At 43.8% G+C, this 26,363-nt stretch overlaps 2 protein-coding genes across 5 annotated transcripts in view; one reads left to right on the top strand and one right to left on the bottom strand.

Moving 5' to 3' along the window:
* LRBA (LPS responsive beige-like anchor protein) overlaps nt 1-16,707 on the top strand; it is a 686,065-nt gene extending 669,358 nt beyond the window's left edge. For all 4 annotated transcript variants that reach the window (XM_044680734.1, XM_044680732.1, XM_044680733.1 and 1 more), the window contains 4 exons: nt 4,804-4,905; nt 8,094-8,290; nt 14,568-14,719; nt 15,217-16,707. In XM_044680734.1, the coding sequence (XP_044536669.1) occupies nt 4,804-4,905; nt 8,094-8,290; nt 14,568-14,719; nt 15,217-15,307 (542 nt within the window). In that variant the 3' untranslated portion in view covers nt 15,308-16,707. The remainder of the gene's footprint in view (nt 1-4,803; nt 4,906-8,093; nt 8,291-14,567; nt 14,720-15,216) is intronic.
* A 6,396-nt stretch (nt 16,708-23,103) lies between these two features.
* The window catches only part of DCLK2 (doublecortin like kinase 2), a 216,285-nt gene continuing 213,025 nt past the window's right edge, over nt 23,104-26,363 (bottom strand). The window contains exon 15 of the mRNA XM_044681695.1: nt 23,104-23,334. Within this exon, the coding sequence (XP_044537630.1) occupies nt 23,104-23,334 (231 nt within the window). The remainder of the gene's footprint in view (nt 23,335-26,363) is intronic.

A 26,363-nucleotide genomic window follows, 5' to 3' on the forward strand; every position in this document is an offset into this window, starting at 1 on the left:
CCCCAACCCAAACTATACTGAAGACTGATAAAATGTCTAAATCCTCAGCCATGGAATCATCCACATTCTGCAGCCTGTTATAAGAAATTTTATTAATCTCACTCTGTCTCTTTAAGAGGCAGTAGAAGACAGATCACAACTGACAGTTAATAGAAGAATTGTTATTGATTTAATGTTCAATGATTAATTAGATAAGATAGATAGCGAATTTAATATTAGTTAGATAGAGTAGATAAGTTAGGCCTGCTTTGCCAGGCAAGAAGGTTGTTAGATACAAGGTTTTTTAGAGATTTTAGTATAGGGATTTGGATTTTAGATATACTATAAGAATTAAGAGCTATAATCTCCTATTTCCTACCTCCTATTTCCTATCCTAATCTCTCCTGTGAAAAAATAGGTGTCGGTGGTGTAACAAACTGATCTCCACAACTTTTCTCAACTCCCACCAATAATTTTATCCCACAACAAGTCTCATTTGGAATGAACTTGAGGCTTTTGCCATTCTGGTTACCAACCTACTCCCTCCAATTTATCAACATCTTTCTAAAATGTATTGCTCAGAATTGAAAGCAGACAACATTTAGATGATAGGTTCACAGGATTTAAGTAGATTCAGACTAGCAACAGTAAAAGTTTTGTGGAATGGTTTAAAGATATATATTTCCCTGGTGCTGGTTTGTAGACCAGCAACTGGGGGAAAACAAAAAATCTATGCTAGTTTAGTTCTGTTCTTCTATGTTATACTTCAACTAGAACTCAAGCAGATTTCTGGGCCAGTGTGAGAAGCACAGTGTCTCAGCAATAGAAAGGATCTTAAGGGCCATCTAGAATCACATCATCCTTTCTACAAGTCACTGTCCAGCCTTTTCCTGAAGGCCTCCATATTGGATCCCATGACATGCTTCATTTGGCATCTCCATGCTCAAAATCAATCAAGGAACCTGAGAGTTTTAAATGCTGTCCTGTTGTGTATCATTTGTAAAGAGCAGTTTCTGCCTCTCACCCTGAAAAATGAAGGTAGAAAGGAGGACCTTTTAATACAGAATTATAGAATTGGAGGGAACTCTAGAAAGTCACTCAGTCTTTCCCTGGCTGTAAAACAGCCAACTTTATTCAGGATACATTGATAATCCATGTGACCATATTTGTTTGTATTATCTTGATGAGATGGCTTCTTTTGAGTGATCTTTTGGGTTTATTTGCACAACTCTTGGTAGTTTGGGCTCTACATCAATGGCAGATATAAGAATTAACTGAGACTGTTAACATTTTATATTTTATGCTGGAAAAAGATATGGAAAGATTCACCTGCCTTCTCCCTCATATTTACTTATCCACATTTTACCAGCCTACTGGTTTTCTAGGATCTGGACCAGTATGTACTAGGGTTTTATCTTATTGGTAACTCATACTTCTTTTATTGTAGCAATCCATGGTAGTGACATGAACTCTCTGTAGAAGGGTAGATTTTTTAAAAAGCAGGCAAGGAAACAAACTTAGAAGTTCCAGGGGCAGCTGGGTAGCACAGTAGATTGAGAACCAGACCTAGAGATGGAAGGTCTAATGTTCAAATCTGGTCTCAGATACTTCCTAGCTGTGTGACCCTGGGCAAGTCACTTAATTTCCATTTCCTAGCCTAGCCCTTACTGCTCATCTACATTGGAACCAATACACAGTATTGTATTGTTTCTGGTACCAGTTTCTAGTCTTATTTATTAATTCAATAGTTCTTTTACTTTTGATTTTATTAATTTCTCCTTTGATTTTTAGTATTTCTAATTTAGTTTTCATCTGGGGCTTTTTAATTTATTCATTTTCTAGTTTTTTAAGTTGCATGCCCAATTCATTAACCTCTGCCCTCCCTAATTTGTTAATATATGCACCCAGTGATATAAATTTTCCCCTTAGAACTGCTTTGGCTGCATCCCATAGGTTTTGGTAAAAAGTTTCATCATTATCATTGTCTTCAATGAAATTATTAATTGTTTCTATGATTTGTTATTTCACTTACTTATTTTGGAGAATGATATTATTTAATTTCCAATTCGTTTTTGGCTTGCTTCTCCATGTATTCTTATTAATAACTATTTTTATTGCATTATGATCATACTAGAAACACTGGCAGTAGCAATTAAGAGAAGAAAAAGAAATTGAAGGTATTAAAAATAGGCAATGAGGAGACTTAAGCTATCACTCTTTGCAGATGATATGATGATCTACTTAAAAAATCCTAGAGAATCAACTAAAAAACTAATAGAAATAATCAACAACTTTAGCAAAGTTGTAGGATACAAAATAAATGCACACAAATCATCAGTATCTCTATATATTTCCAACACTCACAGCAGCAAGAGTTAGATAGAGAAACATCATTTAAAATCACCCTAGACAATATAAAATACTTAGGACTCTATCTACCAAAACAAACACAGGAATTATACAAACACAACTACAAAACACTTTCCAAACAATTAAAACTAAATCTAAACAGTTGGAAAAACATTGATTGCTCGTGGGTAGGATGAGCTAACACAATAAAAATGACCATTCTACCCAAATTAATTTACTGTTTAGTGCCATACCTATCAAACTACCAAGAAACTTTTTTACAGAATTAGAAAAAAATTATAACAAAGTTCATTTGGAAGAACAAAAGATCAAGAATATCAAGGGAAATAATGAAAAAAAGTTGTGAAGGAAGGTGGCCTAGCATTACCAAATATTAAACTATACTATAAAGCAGTGGTCATTAAACAATATGGTACTGGCTAAGAGACAGAAGGGAGGATCAGTGGAATAGACTTGGGGTAAGTGATATCAGCAAGACAGTCTATGATAAACCCAATGAGACCAACTTTTAGAACAAAAATCCACTATTTGACAAAAACTGCTGGGAAAATTGAAAAACAATATGGGAGAGATTAGGTTTAGGTTAGTGGTTCCCAAACTTTTTTGGCCTACCACCCCCTTTCCAGAAAAAAAGATTACTTAGCGCCTCCTGGAAATTATGAAACTATTTATTGAACTCGGAATAGAATGTAATACGAAAAAAGTGTGGCCATCACTGCTTCTCTGGATCACTGCAGCACCCACCAGAAGGCGGTAGCATCCACTTTGGGAATCACTGGTTTAGATCAACATCTCACACCCTACACCAAGATAAATTCAGAGTGGGTTAATGACTTGAATATAAAGAAGGAAACTATAAGAAAATCAGGCGAACACAGAATAGTATACTTGTCAGATCTCTGGGAAAGGAAAGATTTTAAAACCAAGCAGGAGTTGTTAGAAAAAATTACAAAATGTAAAATAATTTCGATTACATTAAATTAAACATTTTTTTATACAAACAAAAACAATGCAACTAAAATCGGAAGGGAAACAACAAACTGGGAAAAAATCTTTATAACAAAACACTCTGACAGAGGTCTAATTACTCAAATATATAAGGAGCTAAATCAATTATACAAAAAAAATCAAGCCATTTTCCATTCGATAAATGGGCAAGGGACATGAATTAGGCAATTTTCAGATAAAGAAATCAAAACTATCAATAAGCACACGAGAAAGTGTTCTAAATCTCTAATAATTAGAGAAATGCAAATCAAAAAACTTTGAGGTACCACCTCACACCTAGCAGATTGGCTAAAATGACAACAAGGGGAGAGTAATAAATGTTGGAGGGGATGTGGCAAAATTGGGACATTAATGCATTGCTGGTGGAGTTGTGAATTGATCCAACCGTTTTGGATAGCAATTTGGAACTATGGTCAAAGAGCTCTAAAAGACTGCCTGCCCTTTGATCCAGCCATACCATTGCTGGGTTTGTACCCCAAAGAGATCATAGAGAAAAAGACTTGTACAAAAATATTTATAGCCGCACTCTTTGGCAAAAAACTGGAAAACAAGGGTATGCCCTTCAATTGGGGAATGGCTGAACAAATTGTGGTATCTGTTGGTGATGGAATACTATTGTGCTCAAAGGAATAAAGAACTGGAGGAATTCCATGTGAACTGGAGAGACCTCCAGGAATTGATGCAGAGTGAAAGGAGCAGAACCAGGAGAACATTGTACACAGAGACTGATATTCTATGGTAAAATCAAATGTAATGGACTTCTGTACTAGCAGCAATGCAATGACCCAGGACAATTCTGAGGGATTTATGGAAAAGAATGCTACCCACATTCAGAGGAAGGACTGCAGGAGAGGAAACACAGAAGAAAAACAACTGCTTGAACACATGGGTTGATGAGGACATGATTAGGATGTAGACTCTTAATGGCCACCCTGGAACAATTATCAATAATGTGAAAACAGGTCTTGATTGATGACACATGAAGAAACCAATGGAAATGCGTGTCGGCTATGGGTGAGGGGAGAGAGAGCAAGAACATGAATCATATAACCATGGAAAAAATTTTTCTTAAAAAAAATTAAAATAAAAAGAATGTTGGTTCCGGGAGGGTAATGTTCAGCTTTTAATGTATTTAATTCTGCCTTATGGCTAGTACATTTAAGCTTTCAACAATGATTACTTGATAATCAAGAATGAATCTAGTTGCACAGATTATTTGAGATTAAGCAAGGACTAGTCTACAAATTAAAACCATGCTTTTGGGTTTGGGTGAAACTAAAATAGGGTATTTTATTGTGTCCTTATGGACTACCATGATTTCATTTTGTCGAGTTGTGTATTAAAGGTACACACAAACAGGTAGAATTGAATAATAGATTTTTAAAAAATCACCTCTGTTTAAATGGCCTAAAAGAATTTTAATCAACTTGTCCTTTCCCCCTAAAGGTGAGATGACCACTCCCCGAGTTATTTTGACTGGTCACGACTATGAGATCACTTGTGCTACAGTTTGTGCTGAACTTGGCCTAGTAATAAGTGGTTCTAAAGGTAAGTTTAATGGTTACCTGCTCTAATATGTCTATTTCTTTGTATTTTTAGTTATGCCCATTTGGATTTTTCCCATCTCTCTGAGGCAGACACAAAGGGCATCATCTTATCTTTATTGTGTTTCCCCAGATTCCCTGGGAATGACCAATGGCTTGGTTCTACCACTATACTGGCCTGTTCTAATTGCCATGAATCAGGATTAGTCTGATAGTTAGAGTAGAAAGATAAGCTTAAGTTTATTTAATACCTCGATGCAATCACCATCAGATAGCCCAATGAAAGATGTTAAGTGTTGCTTCTAAAACAATCTCCATTAAGTCAATAGAAAAACTAAAAACACAACTTAACTTTACAACTTCCAGTTTGTTGCTTTTTCTGCTAGAGAGTTTTCAGAATCATTGATTAACCATTTAGGGATTTGGGAGTAAACTGAGGCCAGGGTCCATAACCCTGAAGTGCAGGAGTACTATGGCTATCAATCTTTTTCCTTTTTCTAAGCCATAATCATTCCAAGGAAACAAGAATTCTAGGTCTATATCAGAAGAGAGTCAGACAGACTGTAAAACAAACTTAAGAAATTAGTTATTTCTGATTGAGGAAATTAAAAACTTGCAGGTTTTACTACAGTTAAGGGAAAAGGTAGGGAAAGCTACAATTTCCATGATACATGCATGCTTTTTACTAAAATAAATTTTTTGGAACAGAATATGTTATTCTCATGAAAGCAGATTCAGTAAAATCTCAGATCTGTGGGCAACCATCTTTGCATCCTTTTCTCTCTAGGGGCAAAAATTCTTTATTTTGCCCTTGTCTACATGCCATTAGGGAAGGGCGGTGATGTCATGGATAGAGTACTGGGCCTGCAGGCAGGAGGGCGCATCTTTGTGAGTTCAGACACTTACTAGCTATGTGACTCCGGGCCAGACTCTTACCCCTGTTGGCCTCAGTTTCCTCATCTATAAAATGAGCTGAAACAGGAACTGACCAACCACTCCAGTACCATTTCCATGAAAACTTCAAATGGGGTCCCAAAGAGCTGACCACGACGGAAACAGCTAAAGAACAAGTCTACGTCCTGTGGCCCTTCGGTGATCCAGTCAGGGCAGAGGGCCGTATCCTCTTCTGTCACTTGTGCCTCCCGGATTTAGGCATTCCGCTTGGGCTGGCTCTTCCCAACATTTCTTCTCTTTTTTAAAACCTTACCTTATGTCTTAGCAGCAACTTTAAGACAGAAAGGCAGGGGCTAGACAAAGAGTTAGCTGACTCTCCCAGGCCACGCAGCTAGGAAGTGTCTGAGGCCAGATTCGAGCCCAGGGTCTCCTGGTTCCAGACTGATGCTCTACCCACTGTGCCATCTGGCTGCCCCTGAACATTTCTTACATTTCTAGTTTTGTATTCTACACTTAGTATGTACACACTGAGGCTTATTGAATTCTTTTTCGCTTCTTCACATCATTGTTTCATAGCCAAAATGTATTTTTGTTACTGTGGCTTATGCTACTGGATTTTATTAAATCAATATGAATTATTAAGGTATTTTTAGCTAACTGCCATGTGGCTGACACTATTAACTCTACTCATTCCTCAAGCACAGATCTTTGACTCATGGACCCTCTAAGGCAGTGCTGGGCAAACTTCGGGCTGTGGGCCAGATGCGGCCCCTGAAATGTTCTATCCAGCCCAGTGACATTATTCCTAATCTGCTGAATACAAAGAGTAGGGTACCATACAATGAAACTTGGAAAGAGTTGCCTTAGAAACAGACTGACAGATGAGCATTTCCTTTCCTTTGGCCCCTCTTTAAAAAGTTTGCCCATCATTGCTCTAAGGTATAGTAGATGGAGATCTGGAGTCAGCCAGGAAAACCTGGATTGAGGCCCCACTTCTATCCCACCTGGCTGTGTGGCTCTGGGACAAGTGCCTTAAGTGACAGAGATATAGAAGAAATTTCCTCCTCCAGACGTGCCCTACATCATATCAATCATTATCCATATAGGACCTGACTCAAAGAGAAGAGTCTACACCAGTGATTCCCAAAGTGGGCGCCACCGCCCCCTGGTGGGGGCTGCAGCGATCCAGGGGGGCAGTGATGGCCTCACTTTTTTTGTATGACATTCTATTCTGAGTTCAATAAATAGTTTCCTAATTTCAGGGGGCGCTAAGCAATATTTTTTCTGGAAAGGGGGCGGTAGGCCAAAAAAGTTTGGGAGCCCCTGACGTAGACGAACATGCGTAGGTGGGACTTCTTCTCCACAAGCCCTTTCCTCCCCATAATCAGCCATGAGCTGCCACGGGGAGAGGAAAGAATAAGTAAGGCTCTTGCTTGGCGGCAGCCGAGGCTAATCTGGGACGGAGGAAGCGTGCAGTGCTGAGGGCAGGATCTCTGTTGGCCGCCAGGCCTCCCGAGGGTGCAGGGAATGAGGGGCTGCCAGCGAGAGCTTTGTGCTGCGAGGAGACACGAGGAGGAGGGCTGCGCTATGAGGGCCCCTTCGAGGGGCACCTGATTAGCGGCCCACCGAGTAGAAGCAGGGGCCGGAGGCGGGCGGAGACTTATGGCGAGCACGTCCTGGGTCTGACTAGTCCAAAATCTGCCGCCGTCCTTGCGCTCCTTGGTCATACAGAAAGATGTTCAGAGGCTTTTCTCAATACGTTCATGGATGATCCCTGAGATAGTGAGTTCGGTTGGTTTATTGTGTAATTTGGGAAGAGAACATGGAAAGAAAGTGGGTCTAGCAGGGACCTCGATGAAGGTCATAGACCCCCAAAGGGCTCGGAAACAAGGGTTTTCCCAAAATAAGTTACCTTTAAAGTGATTGTACTTTTTTAATGTGTATAGTCTTTGAAAGTAGAGTTTGGATTGTTCAGCCTCAATAATTCTCAGGATTCACATCAGGCTTAGTTTAAATTTAGTTGCATTCAAAAGAAAAATGTAACTATTAATTTTGCTGAAGGGTCACATAAAAGGCTATTTCAGAAAATGATTTTGAGTTTGCGAGAGTAGCAGGGCTATAATTTTATAGGGAATGTGCTTCTTTGCCATTCTTTTCACTACTACTCTAAATGATTATAATCACATTTTAAATTATTCCAGGCAGTCTCCCTTACTACCTGTCTTCTCTTTTGAAGAGAGATTAACATTCTGCTGTAGGCAGGGATCACTCATGCTCTTTACTTCCTTCTCTCTTCAGAAGGACCATGTCTCATACATTCTATGAATGGAGACTTGTTAAGAACCCTGGAGGGTCCTGAAAACTGCTTGAGACCAAAACTGATACAGGCTTCAAGAGAGGGTCACTGCGTCATCTACTACGAAAATGGCACCTTCTGTATATTCAGTGTGAACGGAAAACTTCAGGCCACCATGGAGACAGATGACAACATCAGGGTGAGTGTCGTGAAGGGATTTTTACTAGCCAGCTGCCACGTACAAGCAAGGAGAGGAGAGTGTTCCCAGGAGGAGGTGAAAGTTCTGGGATGGTTCACAAGTTAAAGAAACAGGTCGGCACTCCTGAGGCCAGGCCACACCTGTCTGTGTCAGCTCTGCTGATGATCACTTGGTAAGTGTAGACACGGTGTGAGCAGCTAGATTTTCTTAGTGATTTGGTGTCATGCTGAGCATCTCGTCCCACATATCCTTAGGTGAACACCACAAAACACACAACACGTCTAGAGTGAAATGGGCTAGAAAGGAAAGAGAGACAGACGGAGATCTCCATAGCTTCAGGCGGTGATGATGGTAGTCATTAGAAACAGAGATGTTTGGCACTAGTGCTGCCTTTTACCTAGATGTTGCTTAATAATGTCAAAATTGTCTTTGGTGTAGAGATTAAAGCACCCAAATTATGGGAAATGGGCTCTCGGGTACATCTTGATTCTGAACATTTGCTTTATCTCTTTGAACAAGAAATGGAATAAAGATTCCCATCAATTCAACAAGCATTTATTACAGCTACGTGTCAGGAACTGTTCTAGAGACAGAACAAAAACTAAACAGTCTTTGCCCTCAAGGAACTTACATTCATTTGGGGAAAATAGCATGTACACAGAAATGTCCATTAAAAAATACAAAAATGATTTCAGACAGATTCTGACAACGGGAGGGGGTAGAATTCCAGAAAGGACAGGAGGCACGAGCTGGGCCTCGGCAAGAGCCAGGGAGTTGAGAGGCAGGTGTTGGCCAGCCATAGCATGCCAGGACACAGGAGACGGGCAGTGTGTACAGGCCAGGCTGCCTCACGGAATAAGTGAGAATGACACGGAGGCTGTAGCTAGTTCATGAGTTTGAAATTTGAGCCAGAAGAGTTTCTTCCTAGCAGCACACCAGGTCCAAGTCTATCCCCTTCCACTTAGCCGCCACTGCAGTACTAATCCTCACCGTCCCACCCTTGGACCTCTGCAACAGATTCAGAACGTGGTCTCTGAGTTTTGCATCTCTTCCCCCTCCACTTTGTCCTCCACCCAGCTGCCAGCATCTTTCCTCTTTTGTGACTGTCTACACTTGATGCCTCCAATTCTCTTCTCACTATTCCAAACAGTCTGGCTTACAGCCTCATCTAACAAGGCCTTTTCTCAAGCCTCCTCCTTCTCGATCTCCCTGTAGCATTTGACACCATTGTTCACTTTCTCCTTGATATTCTTTTCTTTTGGGGCTCTGACACACTGCCCTTTCCTGCCTGGCTCCTCCACAGTAGGCTTTGTTTTTTCTTCATGTCTCATCTATTTGAGTGTGTCTCCCAAGGGGCTTCCTTTGGTCCTTTCAGCTCTTCCCTCTTCATTGTCTCACTTGAGATCTAACCAGTTCCTTTGGGTTCATTTATCTTCTCCAGGCAGTGGTTTGGAGCTCTCCATATAATCCACCCTAAGCTTGAGCGGCACTCCCACATCACTCAAACTACATGTCCCCTGGCTGACTCAAATTCAGAATGTTCACAACAGCATTCAGTCACCCAAGCCTTGGTTCTCTGTGGCCCTTCAGACCGGCTCCATCGCCGGAGCTCCTTATTTCTACCTTCACGGCATGGTCTTGCCTGCACTCCCAGGAGGAGCCTCGCTCAGGGCTTCAGCGGGAGCCCTTTTAGCTCTCTCCACTACACCGCAAAAGGGAGTCTTCTGACCAGGTCTCCCCTCCATTCACTGAAGTCCAGGAAGCCCTACTCTAGCTCTAGGAATAGATAAAGTCCTCTCTTGGGCATATGAAGCTCTTCATAACTTGGTCCCTTTATCCCTTTCTGGTCTATGCTTTTTCCCCTTCCACATACTTCATGAACTAGCTATGCTGGCCTTTATTCCTTCCACAGGATGCTTCTCTCCATTTGCCTTGGCTCTTCCTCAAACCTGGAATGCTCTAGCTCTGCCTCTCTGGTTTCCTTCAAGACTCAGTTCAATTCCCTGCCCTGTTCCTCACTCCCTTGTTCCCTTGTCCCAGGCAGTGGCTCCCTCTTTGAGATGGCCTTCCATCTTAGAATCAATACCGTGTATTGGTACCAACGCAGAAGAGTGACAAGGGCTAGGCAATGGGGGTTGTCACCTAGCTTAGGAAGTGTCTGAGGCCACATTTGAACCCAGGACCCCCTGCCTGGCTTTCAATCCCAGAGCCACCCAGCTGCCCCCTCTGAGCTGCTTTTTAGGTGAGATCCCACATATTGGTCTGTACTACTTCCATTCTATCCCAACTGGTAATGGGTGGTTTGCCTCTTGCTCTAGTTTTCTGCAGTCAGTACTGAAGCCAGAAATAGAAGATTGGTTTCCGGAACATTGTGGAATAACAGCTTTCACATTTTCACTCCCAGGGCAGTTGTTATTTGCTGAAATAATATAGTCTCTCTGATAATGTTCCTCAGCTTGGAAAGGGCTCTCTCACAGCATTTGGGATGCAACCCCTGGAGGAATTAAGGATGTGATTATATCAGCCAAGAAAATGTTAATATTCATAGAATCATAGATGTCAAACTGGTAGGGACTGAACTGGCCACCAGGTCCAAAGCCTGCATGTTACAGATGATAAAACTGAGGCAGAGGTTAAGTCACAGAGCTGGGAGGTGTCAGAGGCCAATCGAGGCTTCCGGACTCTAGACACCTATTTGATCCTGTGCTATATATATTAGGAGCAAGGTGTCTAGCACCAAGGAGGTGAGTCTGTCCCTTCTTGGGCAGGACACGGATGACCCTGATAAACTGCAGAGGAACCAGCATCTCAAACCCAGGCCAGGTGGGGCTCACTTGGAAGAACTTGGAGAAGACCTAGTAGTGTGGGCTCATGTATCCAAAGGACTGTCACACGAGAGAATGAATAATAATAGCCCTTAACATTAATATACCATTTTCAGGATTTGCCCACCATTTTATCTGTATTATGTCATTTTGTTCTCAACAACCAGGGAATGTAGGTGCTATTTTTATTCCCATTTTACAGATAAGGAAATAGGCTAAATGATGTCCTAGGGTCACACATCTAGTAAGCACCTGAGAAAAGATTGAAATTCAGGTCTTCCTGACCCTCAAGTCTAGTTTTTTATGTCTCTCTCTCCCCAGTTTCTGAGGGGTCCCTGAGTACAAGTTAGAGAGAAAACATTAGGCTTCACATCAGGGCAAACTCTGTCAATAAGGGCTATGCAAATGTCCAGCAGGCTGCCTTAGAAGAGGGCAGTTCTCCCTCAGCAGAAGCTGGATGGTCATTGGTCAGGAGTGGCGCAGAGGGCATTCTTTTTGGAGTGTGGGTTGAACTTGATTTGGTTGCCCTTCCAAAAATTCAGCTATCCATCCACGGAATGCAGAATCTTAGATCTGCTGGAACTTTGTTGTTGTTGTAGTAATAAAATTCAGGAGGAAAGGCAGGGCCTTGGAGAAAGAGGGCCTGAGAGGTAGGAAAATGGCCCTGGGGTGAGAGGTGATTTATTACTTCTCCTTTCTCCTCTCCCTTTTATTTCTTGTTTCTCTTACTCTTACCTTTCTCCAGTCCAAAGGCACAATATACCAAGTACTCTCTTCTCTATTATTTTCCCCCTCTCCCATAATACTTCATTTAAACCAAGTACACATCAGAGGGTTTTCTTTCCTTTACAATCATAATGTCGATAATCTGTCACTTTCAGTCCCGATTATGTTGTCAGCTAGGCTGATAAATCTGTAAAATATCTCGAAATCCCTTGCCGACTAAAACAATTTCTGGAGCATTTCAGTTAGTACCAAAGGCTCAAGGAAGGTTGCCTTTGGCAATGGTAGTTGTGCTCTGGGCACCTACCTTTCCCTCTCTCCCTTCCTCCCTGAAGCCCGTTTCCCTCCCTCTCTGGCGTTTCCCATTGGATTTCAGACTTAAACAATTCATGGCCTTTTTCCCAGAGCTTCTGCACTTTATCATGCTAACCTGCAAGTGGCAACTGTGTGATTAAAGTCCCAGTGCTTAAAATGAGCTTTACCTGCCCTGGAGACTGACACTTTCACTGTTGGCTGCCTGGGGAAATGAGGGAAGGAAGGAAAGGAGCAGGCGTGTTTGGACACAGCGCTCAGCATCCCGGAGCAGACTTCTCAGACCCCTTCCCATGTACGGACCCAGCCTGGGGGCCGAGGAAGCCAATTAGTCCGGAGCTGGGCCCTGAATTCCTTTCTCCTAGGAGTGGGGCCAACAAACACCCCCTGGGGGCCCTGCCTAATCAGGGCTTCCCACCTGTTTTTATTTTAAATGCTGTATTGCTCCATGTCACTTTGGTTAATAGCATATCACAGGACATCAACTGGGCAGTGTTTAGATGTCTTAATGAATAACTGAAATTGAAGGAGGCAGCCCGCACAGATCAGTAAAGTTGTTTTATCCGAAACAGAGGCCAGCCACTATTCCACCCACAGGAACTCGTTTCTTTATTTATTTTTTTCCTGAGACCATGTTTTGAAATGTGGAAGTCCCCAGCAGACTGCCAGAGCCATCACGGTGACAGCTCGCCATTAGAAGCAGCAGTGCCTTCTGGGCAACCAGACTAGCTTTCTATTTATCCAAAGTGCCTGGGCTGTCTGTGGGCCCAACGACACTGGGAGCCCCCATTAAAATTCCGCCTTGGTCACATTCAAGAAATAAGGCGCAAGCACTCAATTAGCTGCTTGTCTAGGGGAGTGTCCGTGACTCCCACAGTGCCGCTGCTTCCTTCGGTCTCTCACCCTTTGAAGAACCTGAGCAGAGGTGATCCCCCATCAAAGAAATTGTGATGGGTTTGGGGGAGAAGAAAAACAAAACAAAAACAGCCCAACAAAGCATTTTTCCCTCCATGGCAGACATATAACTTACAGAAATGACATGAAGAAACTTATTGTCTTGAAAACCCATTTGGCCAAAATCACTGAGATGCTTAGATAGATCAAAGGGTTAAAGATTAATGGTTTTAATTTATCTTTTAATATAGCATTTCTCTAGTAAAAAGCCCCAAGTATAAAACTCAAGTGAACCACAACCAGAAGGTTAATGGATTTTCATCAGCAGAATTTTATAAGTGTAGCAAATAATTATTTGTCACGGTCCTCATTGCAATTTCCAAAGAGCCTGGGGAGATTGCCATTTGCAAGATGAAGGAAAAGGCTATTTCTAATGAAAAAATTTTAATATTTGCATTTTATTTAAGAGATCTGGGTAGAGGATACACTATCTAGCAGTCCATCTTACTATTATTTATAATGTTTTTGTTTTTTTTTAAGAATATGGTTCAATTAAAAAAAAAACAAACTTTACTAGTCTTTCCTAGCTAAGTAGTGCATTTTGTGTTTTCAAAGGGCAAACTGTGGTTGTTCTTTCACGGTTTTCTTTCCTCTGACCACAGTAAATTTCCTAGTTTGGGATGTTTAGGACGTTCAGATTGGACGGCTTTTTTTCTTTTTCTTTTAAGTGCCAAGGAAGTCTGTGCTATGTCATGTATTTAATGGAGGCTCAAATGAACAGCCACACAGCCAGTGCAATTTTCCATCCCTCCTCTGGGTGTACAAGCACCCAATCGGAGATGCCCTGTGGCCAGCCCATCTAAGGCTATTTAAAGAAATAGCAACATTAGAAAAGGAAAGAAAAATGTCTGCCATGTAGGCTAAGGATGGCTTCGAGGGAGGAAGAGGGGAGGAAAGGTATGACAGGGCGCAGGCCGGCTGGAGCGGTGCCAGGGGCCCAGCTCTGGCCTCGGCTGAGGGCTTGGAACTTAGACAGACAGACAGACATAAGGACGGGAGGGGCCGCTCTCCGGAACACTCCGGGACGTCAGCTTAGAGTCCTCTTCTGATGAGAGGAATACATTTTTTCATTACTAAAATGGAGCCTTTGGGCAAGACGGTCTCTCTCTAAAGTAACATGCTTTAAGTTATAAAATTCTACAACTGTTTGGCAACAGAACACATTTTTGCAGATGAGTCGTAGCAGGCAGCTTGGGGGCTCGGGGCAGAGCGCTGGCCTGGGAGTCAAAACCTGCCTCAGACGGGACTATCGGGGTGACCTGAGTTAACCCTTGCCTCAGTTTCCTCCTCTGTAAAATGAGGATAATAATAAGTACCTCCAGGCTCCAATGAGGCTCTCTAGTAAGGCATCAATTATTAGATGAGCCCTCGGGGGACTGTTCTTAGGAGTCACCGAAGAGGAGGCCAGAGCCGCGGCTTCCTCTATTTCTGTCTCTAACGCCCACGTCCTCGCGTCCCCTCAGGCGATCCAGCTGAGCAGAGACGGCCAGTATCTGCTCACGGGAGGAGATAATGGAGTCGTCATGGTGTGGCAGGTGTGCGACCTCCGACAGCTCTTTGCTTACCCCGGCTGCGACGCTGGCATTCGCTCCATGGCCTTGTCTTACGATCAGAGGTAAAAGCGGGCGTAGTAATAAGCGTTTCTGGGAAGCTCGTGCTGAGGGGCAACATGTTAGTTCAGGCAGGCGCGCTCAGGCCAGGGTTAGAGCTCCGGAAGGGGGCAGGCCTGAAGCAGCCGCCCCCGCCGCCCCAGCGGGCTGCCTGCGCTTTGGGGATTTGCTTCTTTTGGCCCGTTACTGTGGGCTCCCGAGCCATATTGGCCCCCAGAGGGCTCGGCTCCGCTTCCTCCCCACCCCCCATTCTTGAGGAGCTCCCAGAGCCGACGCTGTGATTCTGAGGAACCCCAGAGAGGCTGGGGCAGGGCGGCCGCTTCTCCGTGAGGAAGGCCTTCTTGGGATGAGGCCGCCTCCACGCGGAAGAGATGCCGCCCCCGCCCCGGGCTGGGCTTTCCGGGGTCTTCTGACGTTCTGCCCTCCAAATGGGGGGGTTTGACAAATGCCAAGAAACGGCGCGATTGGGGTGTGACTCTGTGCATGCTTGTGCTCTTCCCAGGTGCGTCATGACGGGCATGGCCTCAGGGAGCATAGTGGTGTTCCACAATGACTTTAACCGATGGCATCACGAATACCAAACCCGGTACTGAGACTGGAGATCGGCTGGAACGGCCTGGCGCCCACGTGGAAAGCTGTGTCCTGCCGTAGCACCGTTCTCTTCTAAATAGCTATTACACCTGAATGTAACTTAAATTTGCTCAAAAAGCAAAATATTTTTTAAAATTAATTGCTATTTTTGTAGACCTTGCTTGACTTTTGTGGGGGAAGGGCAGAGAAGCAGAAAATGTGCTGCTGGGTTCTCTAGTTACAAAATCTATATTTTTAGTCATAATTAGAAGTCTATTTTCACCCATTATAGAAAGAATCTACAATAAAGTGAGTTAGGAGACTATTATAGCTATATTATGAAGAAATGCATTTCCCCATTTCAAGCTCTCTCATCTGTAATCTTGAAAAAGTGATTTCACAATAGGGAAGGGGTTACACTGCTGGGGTGGGGGATTCTAAGCTGTGCTACCTGTCCTAGACTTTGTGTCTCATCATTTCCAAATGATTGTATTTCTTGAGCACTGAAGTTTCTGGAATTTATATAGTAACATTTAAATTATGATCATTGTAATTTAAAATTTGATGATGAGATATTTCCACTGCTATTCAAGCATGTCTCTAGGTTTAGATGATTAGGTTTCTGGGGGCGGCTTCTGAAAGCTTTTGCCTTGTTGGGTGGTCAAGAGCACGAAATCATCACTGAGCCACTGAGCCGGGTGGGCGATGGCCACAGAGCACGTGCGGCATACTTCTCCTTTTTACCTGAAATCTTTTAGAGCACACCAAGCTGGGAAGGTGGAAATGTCCCCGGGCTCGCAATCTCTTCTACTTTGGAATTTAATGCAGGTACCAAAGCACACTTCTCCTGTTTTGACTGTGAAAGCACTGCGGCCCACCGTGGGTCCCAGCCTTCCCTCGCCCTCCCTCCTCCTCCCTGTGCAGAAGCTCCAGGTTTGCGAGCGGCTTTTCTATCCCCTCGTCCCTCCCCACCTTTTATTAGAACGGGAGCCCCTCCGCGATTCTTGAGCACAGTCATCTGCCCATGTGCTGCACTTGGCGACACACTTTTTACTTCCTCTTTGCATCCAGTTCAACTATGTCATTAAATTTTCTCTACATCCCCTTAGGAAATGAACCGCGATTTGTACTAAGGAATAATAAGTTATTTTGGTGTTGCATAATTGATTCTACTTTTCTACCAGATTGCTGTGCAGAATTCTGTGAACATATTTGTGAAAAGGACTGTATTGTTTTGTAAGTCTGTATTGCATAAATAACTTCTTTGTATGTGGTGATCTTGGAGTGGAAACCGACATTCCATATCTATTTCTCTTGCTGCCTACTCAGTAGGTCTCCTTTTTCTAAACATTCTCTAAAGCAAAGATTTGGAATGAGAAAACACTGAGTGAAGAATTGAATAAAATAGAATCTGAAATTGAAATCCTGCCAAGGGTGTCTTCGGTGCTCTCCCACCTCCCTAGCTGGCTCCTTCATTCCACAGTTACCCCCAGAATGAATGCTCTAAAGCCAGATCCTTTCTGTGAGTGACTTACCTTCAGAGGGTCTTTCATCCCTGTTTCCCAAAACCTTATCAGTAAGGAATTTTATAAAGACAGCATAGATCAACAAGCCACCGAATGGCCACTAACTAGAAAACTTTTTCAGCTCGGCATGTCATGGATATGGTATGCAGAAAAACAGCAGAAGCAGAATGGTTCATTTCTCTGTCCGAGATGCGCCAGATAGCCTTATGTCGAATGCACCATGAAGACGCTGAGGGCATAGCTAGTAAAACAAATTAGCCTTAATAGTCAGGACCATCTTGGTTTCTTTATTCTTTTTTCAAATATATGTCCCACAGTTAGGAAAGCTGATACATAAGTAAAATAGCACTTCAAAGAAACAACACGACTGGTATCCTTGCAAACTGACTTCCACTTAAAACCATGTCTAAAAGAGAATTAGCCATTTGCTTATTTCATCAAATTTTAGCTTAAAAATTCATGTCAAAAGACTCATTTTGAATCTACTAGATGCAAGCAAAAATTTAAACATTTTCAAAAACTGGGCCAAGCTGAGGTGCTACTGTGAGCAAGTATGAAAGACTGGATGGCCTAAAGAAAGGAGTCCCCGGGGACAGCAAGCTGTAATGGTCAACAGAATAGCTTGTTTGGTAAGGCATGGATGGCATTAAGAAACATAAGATTTTTGTTCTGATCCTGTTTTATCTTCATTTAAGTGGTCCTACACCAGTCCCAGAGTTCTGCTGTTTTAAGAAGTGCAGCCAGTTCTCAAGGGGGAAAGCATGAGGTTTAAGAATATGGGTGAAATGAAACTCTGACAGACACATACACAAGGGTTGGGGTGAATAGAATTCCATAGTGGCCCATGGGAGAAAAGAAGTTTTTTTCACTGAGGACAACAGAAAGAATACCGTAAGCCAGCTCTACACAAGTCAAGTCACACCATGTATGAGAATGCTAACTGATTAAGAATTAACCTATTTATTAAAAATACCACAGGCAGATCTCGAGGACAGTCCGCAGCATTCCCCCAGGCCGGCATCTGTGTAGAATGCTCAACTCTAGAGCACTGTAAAGTAAATAACAAAGGATGATGTTCCCTTCTGAGCTCAGTGCCCAGGTGATCCCACACTATGTATCCACTAACCCCAAATGGTACCCATTCATATGCACAATATTTATGACAAGCCCACGTGGAATAACAGACTGAACTTGAACTCTGTCTTCCATGTCTAGCTCTTCTCGACAAGCTATTCGGTTTCAGATTTTCTAAAGAGAAAGAACATTCGTGAATACAAATAGAAGTGAGAATGAATCACCAGTCAACTCCCATGAACAGTCACTTAATTATGAAAGCATGGTAGTTCCTATCCTTTAGGATATGAAATCAGAGCAAAAATTTGTCACTAGATCCTTTTGCTATGTTTACCACAAATAAACTTCCCGCCAATGGCCCTTTATCCTTTTAAGTCACAATACTCTTTTGCTCCCACTAATAATTAGCACTGCCTTCCCCCCCCCCCCCCCCCGCCCCATGTACAGACCCACTGAAAAAAGCACAGCAGTTTCAGAAGTACATCCACTAATTCTCTTCCTAGCCAGGAGGTATTTCTTTGATTTCTTTTGATTTTGGTTGACACTTCCCATAATCTTCTCTTATTATGATTTCCAGAAAGCACTGTTATTATGCAAGACAAGTATCAGAAGCAAGATGTTTTGAAAAGATTAATCAGTCTGTTATTTTAGAGTCTGCATTGATGAGTTATTCAACGCAACTGCATCTCAACACCATTTCCCCTAGGAAAGAGTTCTGTGTTTGGGCCCTGCTGCTCCTTTTCCTTTGCAATCTTTTTACCACACTGCATGCTTTTCCAGTATTTTTGCCACTATGCTTTATCTTTGGCATCGAATCTTGTAACACGGGAGTCATTTCTTGCTCTTCTTGTCTAAAGCGCCTCTCTATCATCGGCTGCATTTTAATTATGGAGTCCTTCAAGATTAATCTGGGCTTCTTCCAAATTCAGAAATGTTCATTCTTCCAGTATATAGCCAGGATCCTCCTCTTCACTTCACAGAGATGTTTATTTACATATTTCTATGCATATGGTCATATGTGTAGATGTAGGCATATAAATGGTTCCCCAGTGGGGTGGGCTAGTAGCAACATCAGTGGACAGCCGCCTCTGTTAGGACTACCACCCGGGGGCTGTGGATTGGGTGAAGAAGTAGTCCTGAACTTTGCTTGGGGGAAAAACAACTCCTATTCCACTACAATTTGTTTCCTTGTTAATTCTACCTATTTTATTTTTATGCATTTTAAAACATGATTCTAAAAAAGGGCCCACGGGTTTCACCAGACTTCCAAAAGGATCCAGCATCCACCCAAAAGAGGTTAAGAACCCCCATTCTCAGGGCAGCTTAAGGACACCATTAAGGATCATGGCAGACCCGCCTATACTTACAGACATCAAACACACGGAAAGCTGGATATGTGCATATCCTTATACTAATCCTATTGAAACACATTAAAAATCACACACCACAGCTATACAACTCTTCCTTCCTTCAAATAGTGGCCGTGGCATCCTCACATTTATCGCTTCATTAAGAAGCTCCTCACTGATAGCATTTCTTCCATTTCATGTTGTGTGCACTTCATGGGTGGCGGGTGAGAGGAAAGAAATTGGTCTGGGAAAAATGTAAATACTCCAGAGGGGAAAATGTACCTGGAACAGGAGAAAACCATTCCTGCTTTCCTATTTCTTCTTCGTTTACTAGGGGGGAAAAATCAGCATTTGAAATGTTCTTGTAGCAAAATTGAATCTGATAGGACAGATCCTGGTGTCTAAAATGTTGGCATTAGGGACATTGTGGATTAATTCCCAGGCCTTGCTAGCATTAGAAGGAAGAGCACTCAGAAGGGTGCAGTTTCCATAGGAAGGAACAGATTATCCCACAAATTAGGAGATGCCAGATACCTGCAAATGTTACCAAGTCTCTGTGGCCTGGGCCTTCAATATATGAAATCAGGTCTTGTAATGGTATCTTTAGTCCTTTCAAGAAAACACTGTCACAACAGTCAGTCATCCCTCAAGTCCAGATCAGGAAAAATTGACTGCCTCTTGGCTTCTTATCAGTTTTCAGTGGAATTTCCTTCCTCCTTTCTCCATATTAGCAAGTGTTCACAGTCCTTAAACAAACAAAAAAGCCAACCTGTGATGGCAAAACTACTCTGCTCCTTTTCCTACTGCTTGTCCTGGGTTTGCTTCTCATCCTTGGGGAAATTTGCCAGTATTTGAAGCCTTTTCTTAGGCCTACGTTTTCTTGCATGGCTTGAGGATGGGCCAGGAAGAATAGCTCACCAAAGAGCTTTGCCAGAGCAGCCCCTTCTACATCAACACGATAGCTCGCACAGAACACATAGCCCTCGTGCCAGGAAGTGTTCATAATAATATTAAGCAAAGGCCACATCTTTGGAGACTGAAGTCTTCACGTGCCAGATTACAAACCAGAGGGGGCTTAAGAAATGCTTGTTCGGAGATTTCAATGCTGTGAAATCTAAGAATCGGAAGGGACTTGAAGGGTCACCTAATCCGACCTTCCATCCACTTCCACGATGCCCTCTGGCGGAGCTCTGACCTCCAGCCTCCTGTTAACACCTCCCTTGTTGGGGAGCTCGCTCCATCCTGAGGTAGCCTATTCCACTTCTGTCCAATTTTAATGAATGGGGACAATCCTTCTTCCTGCTATTGAACCAAAACCTGCCTCCTTGTCACTGCTGGGTGCTTGTGAGCCTCCGCCCTGTGGAAGTGCACCCAGCAAGTCTCCTTTTGTACGGTGTCTCCCCCTTGTCATCTCTCCTCTTGGCTTTATAAACAACCCCGGGTGCTCCAAGCCTTTCTTTGAGTGAGCCAACCATGCTGTGGTCCTCCTAGGGGTTGTGAGTGTACAAATGGCAGGCACAATCTGACCAGAGTAAATATAATGCTATACTATTACACTCCTGTTAAGAGAACCAAAGATTAAATTGTGGGCTTTTCTTTTTCATACTGCATGTTACAACTGCTTGATTTTTTTACACCAACTGTTAACCATTCTAGATTCTTCTCATTCTGTATTGTACATTTGATGTTTTAAAAAAACTAGATGTGAGATGTTACATTCCTCCCCCCACCCCCATATCACCTTGTCATTTATTCCCGTTTTGTCTTCTTGTCAAGATTGTTTTGGAGCTTGATTGTCACCTTCAAATTTAGTCTCATATTTCCTATTCATCCTTGGCAGTCACTTAACCTCCACGGGTCTCGGTTTCCTCATCTGTAAAGTGAAGGGGCTAAACTAGACAGTCTCTGAAGTCTGTCTCCCCATAATGCACTCATTCACTGCCCAACCCAGCTTCACACCTTTAATCAGCAGGCTTAGAATAGTGCAAAGACAGGGCCCTGCAGGCTTCACGGGATGGCGCCAGGCCACCAGTGGGGATCCGAGTCCTACTTTGCCCCATCGACCAAAAGGATATGACGAAACATTTTGTTAAATGCCACGCTCACATGCTTGTGGCATCGTCCCATTCTCATGAGAAGCCAGGCTGGTTTGGCAAAGATGTCCAACATGAAAGTTCCACTACGCTGGCTTTGGGGAGTCGTTTCTCACCTTTCCCTACAAAGCCCCTCTCTCTGGATCTGGATCACTAACTAACAAAGCAAACACATTTTATCTTCCTTTTACAAAAATGGAAAAAGGAATTGTGCAAATGGCCTTTAGGCGAATCGGGTGCAGAACTTGGGAGCCAGGATCCCAATGAACCGAGGCTCCCTGCTGCTCGATAAGACGGCCTAGTTCTGATCCCACCCAGCCAAGAATGAGCCAAGGCTCAGACGGGGTTTTCAGGATGGTGAGCCACCTCTAAACGGAACTTCAGAACTTTCCAACCATGCTCTAAGCTACGGCTACTATTTATATTCTACCTTTTTCTGTCCATGATTTTCTTAAAAGGGGTCCATGGAGGCAGTGATACGAATGCCTCCTCCTTCCCTTCCTTCAGCAGTCTCTAAGCTGTGCAGACGTCCCTATGTGACTTCTTGAGACTCCCCATCCAGGGCCTGTCCCAAAGGAGCGCCGACTTCTGCTAAAACTGGCTCCAAGTTGACCTTGGTAGAAACAAAAGTGAGTCAGAGTCCTCCAAAAAATGAAGCGATGGTGCGCTCTCCCTTACTTTGGCTCTTCCCTCCCTCCGACCAAGGATCATTTTCTCATCAAGAAAAAGTTTATTGTAGGTCTGTTAACACCGCTAAGCAGAATGCAAACTCTTAACATTAAGCCAGAATGAATCCCACAGGTCCCACTTGTGAAAGACGAGCAGGTAAACCGAGTCAGTGAATTAGGTACATTATTGAAGTGAGCAGAGTAGGAGAGAGGAAGAAGCACCTTCCTCCAAGGATACTGGAGGAGGCCGGGCTCAAGAAGCAGGAGGCTGGAAGATTCGGCCACTTCAAACAACAAAACGCCTATCTTCTCTCTGTCTCTTTTCGGTAGAAGGGCAAACAACCCCAGACCCCATTGATGGGGCATGAGGCAGGCAAGTCTGCCATCCAGAAGACCAAAGATCTACCGAACAGTCATTTCCCTAATAGGGCCTGCATGATTCCGCTTTGGAAGAAAACAAAAGGAAGGGGACAAAACGTGTAGGAAAGGAAAGCCATTTCTCCTCATCTTTGAACAAATAAAGAGCCAGGGAGGGGTTTCATAAGCCACGCGATCTGTGCTCTCCGTTACAGTCACCTCTTCTCCAAGCCCAGCTTTTGGAAGGTTGGGTCCAAAAACCATGTTTCTTCTCCCTCTTGGGTGCTCGCCTTTTCTACTCCCTGCACCGATGGGTCTCTTCAAAGGACACCGGCTGGGGCCAATGAGCTAAGGAGCAAATAAAAAGGTTTCGCCTCTTTGAGAGAAAAATCCTTCTGCCTAGCAGAGTTCTGGCTATTCAAAGAAAGAAAAGCATCTTATTCCGTCCAAAGGATCTGTTTTAAAAATACTTCAGAAAGTTACAGGAGGGATAAGGGAGAGGGTCGAAGTGCTCATTCAACAGTCAATATGAAGTTTAAAAAAAGAGCCCAAATGTATTTGTCCAAAGTCCATACCACAGCATGCTTAAGGCAGATGCCAGAGCTCCAAAAGTGTCCCACAAGCCTTAGCGCTCTACAACAATTGCCCCCTGATTCCCCAGGCCTCCTCAGGGAGAGAGGAAAGGGGCCGGGGAGGGGAGAGCCTGAGCTTCCCAACATCCCCGTGTGCGTGGCAGTTGGTCCGGCTGAGTGTCAGTCACGAAGGCGCCGCCAGGCCCCAGCACGTTCACCCCTGGCTGCTGCAGGAGGGCTCGGGGAGCTGGGTGTCTCCGGAGAAGCAAAGGGATGAAGGTCTGCAGACTCAGGCACGGGAGGCTCCTTGGCAAGAGAAGGAATGGGAGAAGTTTGCTCCACCCCAGCCCTGCTGGCATCTTGACAGTGCTTGCTGCAGAAAATCTGACCCTCTTTATCTAGAGCTGTGTTCTGTGGAAGGAAATGGCACAGGAACAATCAGGTAAACCCACCACCACGTCAGGATCATTATTTAGAATACTAAACAACACACAGGAGCATGCACTAGCCGCCAGAACAGACCAGGAGAAACACTCTGGGCTCTCTTCCCAATAGAAACTCAAATGGAAACAACTCCAGGGCCCAGGCTCTGCCAGTGTAATGCTGCTCTAACGCTTTTCGCCTGTGCACTGAGCCAAGCATGCCAGCAGAATCTTCTTCAGTCTAACACTGTGGACCTCATTTTTCCCTCCCTAAGGAAAGGGATTTCTTGATTGGGGAAAGGAAGATATTACTCCGCAGTGTTACGGAGGACTGCTCTGGGGCCACGTGGCCAAATAAGGAAGCTTTCCCCTCGGCTAGATGGATGTCACCAAAGACCATCCTGTAGACTGGCAGTGAAGTGCTAGACTGGGAGTCAGAGAAACTGCGTGACTTTTGGCCCCTCAGTCAACTCCAGGGTTTCTTCCAGCTTTTACTCTATAAAACAGCTTGATCCCTGTTAAAGTCTTTAAAGAGTTCTCTGTTGGCCCTCCTTGCCAGATTGAGATTTTTGTTCCCCAAAGGAGGCTGGGTGGAATCCTCAGTGACCCCAAGAATGGCCACCTGCAATGTGTCCAAGTCACTCCTGGTGGCCCTGGGTGAGGGAGTTCTACTGTTCTACCTTTCTCATTCTGCCCTTGTTTTTTTCCAGCCCTCTGGGGACACACAGCAGGCCAGGGAATCCCGGCTGGAACAGTCATCAGCCTCAGATTTCTCTCTATTACACAAGCAAGTGCAATGTGATGCTGAAAATCCTCTGCTCTGCTGAGAATCTAGGCTGCTCTAGAGCAGAACCTGGGGACGGAATCTGAATCAATGGAGCCGGAGCTTCTAAGGCTGGAATACTAAATTCGGCTCTCCATTCCTCCATTTCCTCTGGATTAGAGATCTACCCAAGAGGTCTTTTCCACCAATAACATCTATGATTTCTTAGGGAATATAATCTGTGAAGAAAAGATTCAGAGAAGATAGAAACGCTTCTCTCCTTCACAAGCGCTGGCCATTCTAGGTAACAGTATTTCTGAGGAAAATTCTGAAATTAGCTAGTCCAGCCCCCTTAATTTAGCAGCTGAGAATGCCAAAGGCTAGAGAGGTTAAATATTTTGCCCAAAGTCACACATCTAAAAAGGGACAGTGCCGGAGACAGAGTAAAAACCACGTGTCTAGAACACAGCCTTGCCATGGGTCTGCCCATGGATGGGCAAAGAGGTCTCATCATTCAGTCCAAGAGCCCACAAGGCAATCAAATTGATAAGAAAACCCCTTTTCCCCAAATTCCCACAAAAAACCCAGGAACAGAGGGGAAACCCAGTAAACCCAAAGTTATTTCTCCTGTTCTCCTCCTGTAAATTAGACCACCACATATGTGCGCAGCAGAACAAAGCGTTGCAGTTAGTACGTACCGTTGCCTTGGACCTAGTCAGAGGAAAGCAATGCAGGCGGTGGAAGAGGAAGAAGGAAGGTAGGAAGGAAGCAAGGGACAGAAACTAGACTTACTTTCAACAGAACCAACACCAATCAAACATTTTAAATTACGGTATCTCCACCCCCATGTCCCCCTTAAACAGAAACAGGATTCTGAGCAGAGGAATCCCCTTTTGCCTGAGCCACTTTTGTTAGTACAGCAGTAGTGAGCTGGGCTTGTCATTGCATATCCCCATCTCTACCACAGGATGGCCTCACCTCCGTTTAACAGTCTGGGACTCACCCCAATATAAAAGTGGCCCATCCCAACCTCAAGCCCCCTGGGACATCCATGTGAAAGGGCTGTCTGTCAGGACCTACCGATGACCCAGAAAAAGGCTATCCAATGGGTAATGGGCAGCTCCTACTTGGGGAATTCAAGGCCCCTCGTCTGACCTCAAAGTCCTGTTCTCAGAAATTGATTTTCATTGCCCCAGGCCATGGTTACAAATATCTGCCTAATTTTTTTTTTTAAATAAAAAATGTATTTGAAAACAGAAACTCCCAAACTGTCATGGAATGTTGTTCTTTCTGAGGCTGGGGCCATAATTAACTTTTTGTCCTACCCTTCCAAAAGGGGTCTGGGGGGGTGGGGGATTAGGATGGAAGCCATTTGAATCCCTCCCCTGCCCCATCTAGCCTTTCACTTGGTGGAAGAAGGCGCCTGGGCCGGAAAAGTGTGATCACAAGGAGTACATTTTCTTTGACTATGCTTCATCGGAGAGCAGGACGTCAGGATGTGAAAGAACCAGAAAAGCCCACACCAGTAAGAAGCTAAGCACTGGACTGTGGCAGAAATCTGAGTCAAGCATGCAGACTGAAGAAGGGCTGTGCATTAGAAACTGCTCTTATTAAGCATAGCATTTTTAATACCAGGATTCTGCTTCAGGTTTATCCTCAGCCTCAACAGGATAAAGAATGGAGCTCTGAAGGCCCTCTCAAACTGTCAAATCAAACTGTCAAATAAAATGTAGATAAAATCATCAACCTCCTTTCCTGTTAGCTCTGGGAGCAAATGCAACATTCCTCAATCGTTCTGATGCTGTCTCTGGGCACGAGCACTGACCAGACTCCATGAGAAGCAGTGGGCAAATCTCTGAAGGCCAACATGCTGGGGCTTCCATCGACCTTCCCTGATACATTTATGAACTCTTCCCATGTCGTGGCACCTCAAATAGGCAAGCCCCAGCCTCGCTTGCTAGTCAGAGATTTATTGCTGGAAGGAAACCTTTGGTGTCTTCCCCATCGCTGCAGTTTTCCAATTTAGAACTAGTGAGAAGGGCTCCCCCAGGGTCAGGGGAAAGAGTTTTGGAAACCTTCAAACACTCAATCATTACATATATAATTATAGCTCATTCCCACTATAATTACAAGAGGATTTCAAAAAGTGATCCCAAGAAAAGAACACAGACAATCCTTATTAATTGGCGATGAGAATGACAGGAAACAACAAAAAAGCAGTGTTTGCTTCCACCACACAACTGTGCCCCAGCCCC

The sequence above is a fragment of the Gracilinanus agilis genome, chromosome 6, assembly GCF_016433145.1.
Source record: "Gracilinanus agilis isolate LMUSP501 chromosome 6, AgileGrace, whole genome shotgun sequence".
NCBI lineage: Eukaryota > Metazoa > Chordata > Mammalia > Didelphimorphia > Didelphidae > Gracilinanus > Gracilinanus agilis.